Here is a 9,881-nt window from a genome sequence, read left to right as displayed (position 1 = left end):
AGGGAGTTTTGCTCTGAGCTCGGCATTGATCATCGCTTCACCTCGGTTGCCCATCCCCAGACAAACGGAGAAACTGAGGTAACTAACCGAACTATTTTGCAGGGACTCAAAGCTAGGCTTGATCGGTCCAAAGGACAGTGGGTCGAGGACTTGTACAATGTCCTTTGGGCGTACCGGACCACGTTCCGACTGCCCACGGGAGAGACACCCTTCAACCTAGCATACGGCACTGAGGCCGTCATCCCATTGGAGATCGGCTTGCCTTCTCCGAGGGTGGAGCATTACGACCCCGATACCAATTCCTCCCAGCTCAGGAGCAATTTGGACCTCGTCGAAGAGACAAGAGAGGTCGCCCGGGTGCGCATGGCGAGATATCAACAGCGAACGGCCCAATACTACAACTCCAGAGTTAAGCCCAAGCTCTTCAAAGTAGGGGACCTCGTCCTCAGGAAAGCCGAGGCTTCTCAACCAACCGAGCAAGGAAAGCTCGCCCCAAACTGGGAAGGACCGTATCAAATCGCCCGGGTACAACGGCCAAGGGCGTACAAATTGAAGTCCCTAGAAGGGACTCTGATCCCACGAAGCTGGAACTCCGAGAATTTACGAATGTACTACCAGTGAAACCCCAAGGGGTTCAAGATAATCAGGATAATGGACTCAGCTCCTTTTTCTGCAAATATTTCTCTCATTTTGATGACTGTAATCCTCTTCTAATATTGGGTCGTCTGTGATCCTCAGATTCCCCGGCCAAAATCGGGATGCCTCGAGGCTCGACCGTAGAGTCCCAAACTCCCTCGAACTCGGGAAGAATCGCAGGACGGTGAAACGTCGACTGGTGCAAGATTCCTCGACTAAGGTCGAGATGCCCCGAGTGTCGACAGTGCGTGCCCAGACCCCTCGACACTTCGGGAAGACGGGGTAGTACCTTCGCAGTCCCCCGTGGCGCTCAACACCAACAACGGGGTAGTACCTTCGCGGCCCCCCGTAGCGCCTCCACGACTAAGGTCGGGATGCCCCGAGGGTCGACCGTAGAGAACCAGACTCCCTCGACCTCGGAAAGGCGCCGTGAGGGGTGGAAAGGGTGGCTCCACCCGGGGCGCCACAAAGTGGACCCCGGGAGCGGTCGACGATCCCCGATCCCCGAAGCGAGCGATCCCTCGACTAAGGTCGGGATGCCCCGAGGGTCGACCGTAGAGAACCAGACTCCCTCGACCTCGGAAAGCGTCGCCGGTCGGTAGAGCGTGCCCAGACCAGCCGACCTGACGAACGATCCCTCGACTAAGGTCGGGATGCCCCGAGGGTCGACCGTAGAGAACCAGACTCCCTCGACCTCGGGAAGGCGCCGTGAGGGGTGAAAAGGGTGGCTCCACCCGGGGCGCCACAAAGTGGACCCCCGGGAGCGGTCGACGATCCCCGATCCCCGAAGCGAGCGATCCCTCGACTAAGGTCGGGATGCCCCGAGGGTCGACCGTAGAGAACCAGACTCCCTCGACCTCGGAAAGCGTCGCCGGTCGGTAGAGCGTGCCCAGACCAGCCGACCTGACGAACGATCCCTCGACTAAGGTCGGGATGCCCCGAGGGTCGACCGTAGAGAACCAGACTCCCTCGACCTCGGGAAGGCGCCGTGAGGGGTGGAAAGGGTGGCTCCACCCGGGGCGCCACAAAGTGGACCCCCGGGAGCGGTCGACGATCCCCGATCCCCGAAGCGAACGATCCCTCGACTAAGGTCGGGATGCCCCGAGGGTCGACCGTAGAGAACCAGACTCCCTCGATCTCGGGAAGCGTCGCCGGTCGGTAGAGCGTGCCCAGACCAGCCGACCTGACGAACGATCCCTCGACTAAGGTCGGGATGCCCCGAGGGTCGACCGTAGAGAACCAGACTTCCTCGACCTCGGGAGGTATCACAGGTCAGCAAAGCGTCCACGAACCCGCCGACCTGACGTGAGATCCCTCGACCAAGGTTGAGGCGCTCCGAGGTCCGACCATAGGGTCTTAAGCCCCCTCGATCTCAAAAAGGGCTACAAATCAACAGAGCCTCCCCAGATCCTCTCAACTCCGGCAGGAGTCGCTGGGTCCATGGGAAGCCCGAGCCCCTTTTACAAGTCAAAAATGACTCCGGAGGTCGACGAGGAAGGGAAGCGACCTACTTCACCATGCGAAGCATGACCCCGAGAATGCAAGAGGTACACCCAACTAGACGCCCTCCTTGTCAAATTTTATCTACATATTGCCGAGCGGGATCTCGTCCAATGTTGGAGTCTTATTTTGCCCCAAAGCCGGGCTTCTTCGCTGGGTCGGCTTAAGACCGACCTCCCAACTTCATTATGCCTACTCTGTTCGTCAAGTCTCCGCAATCCGTACTAAGGCTTCATAAAGTAGGGCCCAACTCGGCTCTTCTAAGTAAACTCCGACGTCCAGCTGAGAAAGTGGTCCCGGCCACGAATGTACCAGCCAAGCATAGGTACCAAGGCAATCTTTGGGAATCCCAGCCTTGTTCACCGAAATCTCGGCAGGGTCCGAGAACGATAACTACGAAAACCTTCGGCAATAACTTGTTTATTAGCCCGCGCTCCCTATGAGAGGTTCGGAGTTGAGTTCGGAAACCCGACTAAACTCCCCGAATAGCGGCACGAATAGACCTATTCCGGTCCCACTTGAAGGGCTAAGGCCCGACCTCGGTGCCTTAAGATTTTCCTAAAGGCCAAACGTGGCAACTCCCAAGACTCTAAGATCCGAGTTATAGGACTTAGAGAAATTTTCTAGAAACCTAAGCTCGGAGCTCCCTTTGGTCGAGACGACTGGAATCCGAGAAGGCTAAGATATAGCCAGGGAAAAGGGCAGCTTCGTTAAGCAGCCCAAAGATTAAAATACGAAGTTAGAGGTCGTCGAGGCGGTTAGCTAAGGTTCTAGCCTCATCCACGACAACAGAGGGAAAGATGAACACAGAATGACAAAAACATTTCTTCATTAACAAAGGGCCGGAAGGCCAATTACAAAATTGGAAGTCGGCCACTCAAGGGCCGACCCCGGATACAATGAAAAAGAAAAGAAAAATATGCTAAGTCCTAAGCGGCGGGAGCCACATCCGGGGGGTCATCCGGCACATTGATGACCTCATGATCTCCCTCCGGAACAGGCTCGGGGCCGGGAGCAGGAGCTTCGGGCGCCGCCTCCGGGACAACGTCGATCTCGGCCGCCGGAGCCGCCTCCATGACACCGTCCGCCTCGGCTACCCCCGTCGAAGGCTCGGCGGGGTCCTGCTCGTATATTCCCGCCTCGGACGTCAGGATGGCAGGAAGGGCTTGCACGTCGGACCCCCAGCCCCGGTCCTCCCTCGGACGGACCGTCGAGAAGTCGTACTGAGGGCAGTACCGGCGCACCTGCTCCCGGAAGTTCTCGAAGCCTCGAAGGAAACCGTCGACCGTCTCCTCCTCCAACATGTCGCGGAACTCTTGCGACTCTTTGAAGAGTTCCACAGCATGCTCGGCTCGTTCGAGGGCCCTCCTCTCCCGGGCCTCAAGTTGCCCGAGTCGGAGGCGGAAGACCCCCTCCTCATACTCGAGGGCCGCGACCCTGGCCTGGACCTCCCCTAAGCGCGCCTCCGTGCCGCGCATGGTTGCCCTGGTCAGGGCATGAGCCGCCTTCTCGTCCTCGAGCGCCCCCACCATGGCAAGGCGCTCAGCCTCGGTGGCTGTCCACCGAGCCTCGGCCGCGGCCAACGCCGCCTCCAGCTCGGCGACTCTTTTCTTGGCCGGCTCCAGTTGCTGGCCGAGCTGTTGAACTTCTTCCCGATACCCATGGGCGATGAACGCCATGGTGTCGAGCTCGAGAATATGCTGAAAAGAAAGAAACGAGGGTATTGTGAGTTGAAAAGCACATATGTACGCTAAAAACTCGGGGAAATTAAGAAGGAAGCTTACCCGGGCGGTGTTGCAGTAAGCACTGCCGACGACGTCCTCCAGCGAAATACCCCGGAACACGGCCCGGTCCGCTGGAAGCACCGCACGCCGCAACATGGAGCGTGCGACCTCGGCATCTTGAAAGGCCGAGCGCCCCTCGGGAATAGAAGAGTCCGGCTCGACCGACTCTTCTCGGAAAGCCCGGGAAGAGCTCGGCACGATCGAACCCGAGGTCCCGGAGCCGCTCGCCTCGGTGCCTCGGGTAAGCCCGGGTCCTGGCTGCTGCGGCCGAACCACGGACGGCTCCCCCCGCTGGGCAAGGGGGGTAGGGCAAGGAGGGGCCGACGGGCCCGCATCACCAACAACCCGCTCCCGCCTCGGGTCGGCTGCAAGGGCCCCCGCCTCGGGGCCACTCGTCCCGGCCGACGAAGAAGCGCCGTCCGTCCTCGCCCTCTTCCGAGGCTGGGGCGCAGCACCCCCGGCCTCGGCCTCTCGCCTCCTCAGGCGAGAGAAAAGTGATGTGTTGCTGGTCGGCATGCGTGGAATATCTGAAATCAAGAATTTTGTTAAGAGTCAGACCAGTGACCGTAAAGACGGAGAACAAGAAATAAATAAATAGAATAATGCAACCGCCCTTACCCTCGGGGCGCGCCGAGCTCAGACCCACGCTCGCCAGGGCGTCCTCCCGCAGGAGCTCGGTCAGGTCGTTGCCCCTCCCGAGGGCTCGCAAAGAGTCCAGGGTCCTCAGCTCCCTCCCCGTGGGCTCGGAGAGTTTGTTGAGGGCCTTCAGCCGAGGATGTCCCCACCTTGGCTCGAACCCCCAAGGCGCCGCAGACGCCAGAAAGAAAAACTTCCTCTTCCACTCGTGAATCGAGGAAGGGGCGCCCCGGAAGAGTGACATACCGCCCCGAAAGGCGAAATATAACCACCCTACGTCCGCCGGGTTTTTCTTTAACAGAAAACACCAGCGAAAAAGGCCTACCGAAATCGGGATCCCGTGCCCGAGGCACAGGGATAAAAATCCGATTATGGTCCTCCATGAGTTCGGAGCCAACTGCGCCGGGACGAGCTGGTACTCGGCCAGCAAGTTGCTCACGAACTCATGGGCGGGAAAATGCAGGCCCGCCCAAAGTGTCTCGCGGTAAACCGCGATCCGACCTGGGGGCGGCTGCGTCACCCTGTCTTCCGGCCCTGCGGTTTCAAGGCGAAACCCGGGCTGGAAGAAGAAACGGGAGCGGATTAACTCCAGCTCCTCTTCCGACAGACTCGACCCAACCTCTTCGGGACCGGAACCCATTCTCACGGAAGAGTGGAGCAAAAGTTAAGAGTAGAAAATGGAAGTTGACGAGGAGGAGAAAAGAGGAAACCCTAGTGAAAACAGGAAGAAAACCTACTGGACATTGCCGGAAATCGCTCCGGGCACCACCAGCAAGATTCAGCTGAGGGAGGAAGCAGGGGGGAAAGACGACGAAAATAAGAGGCAGCCAAACAAGACCTTTAGGGCAGACTCGTGGGGTTTATATAGACCCCCCTGACGGCCCAGATCGACGGGGTCGGTTCCCATCCCCCCGACCGGGTTGCGCCACGTGTCGACCTCGGAAGCCGAGGCACCGTATTCACTCCGGTTTAATAAATCGGATACGAAATCGAAGCGTTGTCCCATCGGATCTCGGGGCCTCATCATGGGTCCACAGAATCAAATCGTCTTGAGGAACGAGCGGACGTAACCCCCGCTCCCCTCGTTTAATAAGATCTGGGACACGTGGAGCCCCGATGAGGCCTCCACTTCTTCGGAATTATGATCCAGTAACATGAAATCGAAAGCGTCCGACCTCGGGTCGCGCCGCGTGTCCGTTTCAAACTCCGTAACGGTACACTCATTAATGAGCCAGAAACGTCGATTACGGAATCGAGACACCGCCTCGACGAGCTCGAGGTCCCCCATCATTAATCCGCCGTAAAATGATCCTGGCGATTCAAGAAGCATGATGATACGAGCTCCATCATTAGGTCACCGAATAAAGCAGCCTCGAGACGCCAAAGGGCGCATATCCCACCATGAAAGCTCCGGAAAGCACAAGGGGGCGGGCGAGACCTTCCCCCCAACCTTAGTGACAGACTTTACTTCCCACGTCCGAGCCCCACAAGCCGCTCGAACTCGGAAGTCGGGGGGTAGTGTTGGGGGGAATAAAGTTTCCCCCCAAATGACATAAATGCCCCTAAGAAGCCGTACAACCTCCGACCCCGGACAGCCGAAGTCAGCGTCCGACCTCGGAACGCTCGGCCACAAGACGACCGACCCCGAAACCTCCGACCTAAGAGAAACCCCGATGTCCGAGGACCGTACTCTAACACCCCTCCGGCATTTATTGCGCATGGCCGCTGTAATCTTCCGGCACACTCAACAATAAATGCGGATCTCCGGCTTACTCCACCATTAATGCGGATCTCCGGCTTACTCCATAATAAATGCGGATCTCCGACTTACTCCACAATAAATGCGCATGGCTCCTGACATCTACGGATCCCCAGCTCTCCACGGCAAATCGACCCAGCAGGGTCTAGTCGACTATGATAAGTCTCTGATCTCGGCCATACCGCCGACATCAGTGCAATGATTCGCCTGACCGAGCGCCGACCTGAACAACATGCCAAGCCGTACTACGGCCTCGTCCTGTTACATCACAGGTAAACCGACCCCTGCATATAAAAGGGAGCCTTGGCCTCTCAAGAGGGGATTGGAACATTCATACACCCAAAAATCACTGTTTATCTCCTTCTCCCCACTATTTGCCCCCTCCCTGACTTGAGCGTCGGAGGGCCGGCGCCGGAGAACCCGGCCACCGGTTCGTGTGCAGGCACCCGGACGGAGGACGCCGCCAGCCAACGGATCGCCGCCCCGCTGCGAGGACCTGCTGTTCCTTCTCTCCGACCGCCCCGGACGGAGGACACCGCCCGCCGACAGACCGCCGCCCCGCCGTGAGGACTAACAGTCGCTCCCTCTTCTCGACCGAAGATTGCCCCCGGGTCCAATTTCCAGCAACACTATTAAAAGAGTCTTTTGGTTTTTTTGATGGTGGGAGATCTATAAAAGAAATGAGAGACTCTAAGGTTCAAATCTACAACATAATTTGTGCCTCTAACCATCATGAGACGCTCTTGAGGAACATTGTTAGGGTGATCTTACAGGTATGTCTTTATGGTTTTATATTTCGCATTATGACTGTGATTAATGTGATAATCCGAGATTCTCTTGATGTATTTTCATATTCGAAATTATAACATTACTTCCGCTACTTGCCCTATCCTTAACCAACTCTTCGCATCTCCTCTCTTGATGATTTTTTCCCCGGATTATGGCTGTCACCATTCTCATCCAATTTCTTCGACCACCCCTTGCAATTATTCCCTCTTCCTCCCTTCTTTGACGTCTCCTCACCAGCACTTCATCTTTCTTTTGTCTGTGCTCTACCTCAACCATCGATCAATAAAACGAGCATGCCATCTTTCTAACCACAGCATCGTATCACTGATCTTTCTTTCAGGAGGATAGCATGCAATGTCAGTGTTCGAAGAAATGCCTAACTAACTCTATTTGTTGTTACTAGCTTGTATTCATATGAAAGTTTTAGATTTTAGTGGTTACTGACTAATGCCACTTTGGACCGTTGCTTGTATCCGGATTCAGTAACAATTTGCTAGAAGTAGGATATTGTCTTATGTCATTAGTTGACCTTGCATCTTTTCTCTATCCTTTTCATGGTGCTTGACTGAGAGCTGTAAAGCTAACTTGGTTAGAAATTAGGATTGGTTTGCTTCTATGATCTTTGGGTCAGTGAAGTGCTTGAAATTTACTTTGTTAATAGCATGCCACAAAATGCTAGCCATTCATAAGAAGAGAAACTCTCTCTTTCACACCCCGGAAGCTCTTGGAATCATCCATCTTCTCCGTCAAGGTGAGAGGAAGCTTAAATGGTCAGCCGGCAGGCCAGAAGGCACAAACGGGTCCAGACCATCTTGCCACTGCACACGAGCTATCCTTCATGCTCCATCTCGTGCTGGTATTTCCATCCTTCTCTCTAAAATGTCTCAAGGCTTGCCACAACTAGGCAGCCGTGCAGGCAACCGTACAAATTAATAATGGAACGTGCTAGTCTCTTGACCATAAAATTACTATCTCAATCTTACTAAACCACTGCAGCTGCATCTAATTTTTACTGTCACAATATTATATGTGCAACTTATTGAATTGATTCTCATTAGTTTTCAGGTATTGTGTTTTCAAGGTTTATAACCTCAATGAACATCTATTCTCGTTTGGATTCCGTTATGCCAGGTAACTGACCTTTTGCAAATTTTTGATTGCTTTTTTCCTTTCAAGTTTTCCATTCTTTACATAGGTTGTGATATATATGGTATTACTTGTTTCGAGTTGTGAAAAAAATGGGAAAGAAAAGAAAGCTACAGTTATGTGTTTGGTAGCTAATTTATCGGAGCACCACACTTGACATTGTCATTCACAAACTCACTTCACATTACCCTATGAAATCATATTGTTTGTCTTGTCTACATCATAAGTTACTCAACCACTTCTAACTTTCTATATGGGAACACTCTGGTTTGAGGGGAAAAGTGAATGGCAAGAGAGGTTCAAAGTTCTGGTACTCGGTGGTTGAAATCAAATATAGACAAACCAGTATTCGGAAGAACAATGTGAGCCTGTGAGGTTTTCATTGATTGCTTGTTAATACATTATGAACCTAGTTTTTGTTAGAGAATTAAGAATAAGTCTAGGTTGTTCCCTTGGCGTCCTTTGCTAGCTTGTGGTTTATGACAATCTTCTCAGCAAAATTTCAAACTTTCATTATTTAGACACTTAATGGTACTACAGGCCTTATGATATGTCCTATGCTCAGGACACTTAGACAATTCATGGTACCTAATAGAACTCCTTCTTATGATTGTGCCATGATGACAACATCTTTTCATGTTGATACTTAAGACTTTTCGCAAAAGATGTCAAGTCTAACATCACATCAAATGGGGGTTTGCCAGCTTCCTGAAGTTGTCAAGTCTGACATACATACTCTGTCTACTTATGAAGTTGCCTGACATTACATTACCTGAATTAACTAACTATTCATTCTTTCTACTTATGTTTATTTTTGCTATCATATTCTCTTGCCTGCGTTTTTTCAGAAATTTACATTGTCATTCAGAACTTGGCCTGTTGATTTTACTAATTGGACAACTTTTGATTTGACAGATTTCTATGGGTTTGGTTCACAGTGGGAGCTGCCTTCAGTTTGATGGCTCTACTTGGAGTTTCAGTAGTTAGAGATGGTTTTTTATTTGTTGCATACTACATGTACCATTGAAACCTTCTATCTACTAGGCCTTTAATTATATATTCTCCACAAATCTAAGAGTCAACATACTTCTGTACATAAACAGAGTTAATGAATAAATCAACTTCCAACAAGCTTCAATGACTGCATCGCAGAGCCTGTATTGGCTGGCTGTTATTAACAGCCTTTGGTAATTCAAATTATGACCTGAGAAGCAGGGTAGAAACTAAATTCCTATTTCAGCCTATGCGAATTGATTACATTATTTTGATATAAACTTTTTAAAGAACTTTTATGGTTTTGTAAGCTAATCTTATGGTAATTGTATCCTTACCTTGCTTCCAAAGTGTGGCATTTGCTGGTCCTATGTTCAATGCAGTTCCCACTGTAATTTATATCGTGAACTCCAAATCAGTTGTTATCATTTTTTTGGAGGCAAAATTAAGCAATCCTGATTCACTTGATATTTGTTCTCGCTATTCATATGAACGGCAGATCCTATTCTGGGAGTCAGCCGGGGCTTTTCATCTCCACAACAGAGCTATGGGGCTTAACAATCTTTCGGGGGGCTGGTTGTTTGGCACCTCTTGTTTGGTTACTATTAGTTGAAAATTTGGAGTCTGCATGTCTGAAA

The 9,881-nt window shown here is 52.4% G+C and overlaps 1 protein-coding gene across 2 annotated transcripts; it reads left to right on the top strand.

Moving 5' to 3' along the window:
* Positions 1–7,094: 7,094 nt before the first annotated feature.
* LOC120103940 (membrane-bound transcription factor site-2 protease homolog) lies at positions 7,095–9,381 on the top strand. 2 transcript variants are annotated; one of them, XM_039125349.1, is made up of 3 exons: positions 7,095–7,960; positions 8,170–8,235; positions 9,166–9,381. In XM_039125349.1, the coding sequence occupies exons 1-3, from the start codon at positions 7,872–7,874 to the stop codon at positions 9,275–9,277; spliced, it is 267 nt and encodes an 88-aa protein (XP_038981277.1). In that variant the 5' UTR covers positions 7,095–7,871; the 3' UTR covers positions 9,278–9,381. The 2 variants fall into 2 exon arrangements, with proteins under 2 accessions (XP_038981277.1, XP_038981276.1); XM_039125348.1 differs by having other exon boundaries at positions 8,163–8,235.
* Positions 9,382–9,881: the final 500 nt, after the last annotated feature.

The sequence above is a fragment of the Phoenix dactylifera genome, chromosome 4 (assembly GCF_009389715.1).
Source record: "Phoenix dactylifera cultivar Barhee BC4 chromosome 4, palm_55x_up_171113_PBpolish2nd_filt_p, whole genome shotgun sequence".
Taxonomy (NCBI): Eukaryota; Viridiplantae; Streptophyta; class Magnoliopsida; order Arecales; family Arecaceae; genus Phoenix; species Phoenix dactylifera.
This window is presented reverse-complemented; position numbering and strand designations above follow the sequence as displayed.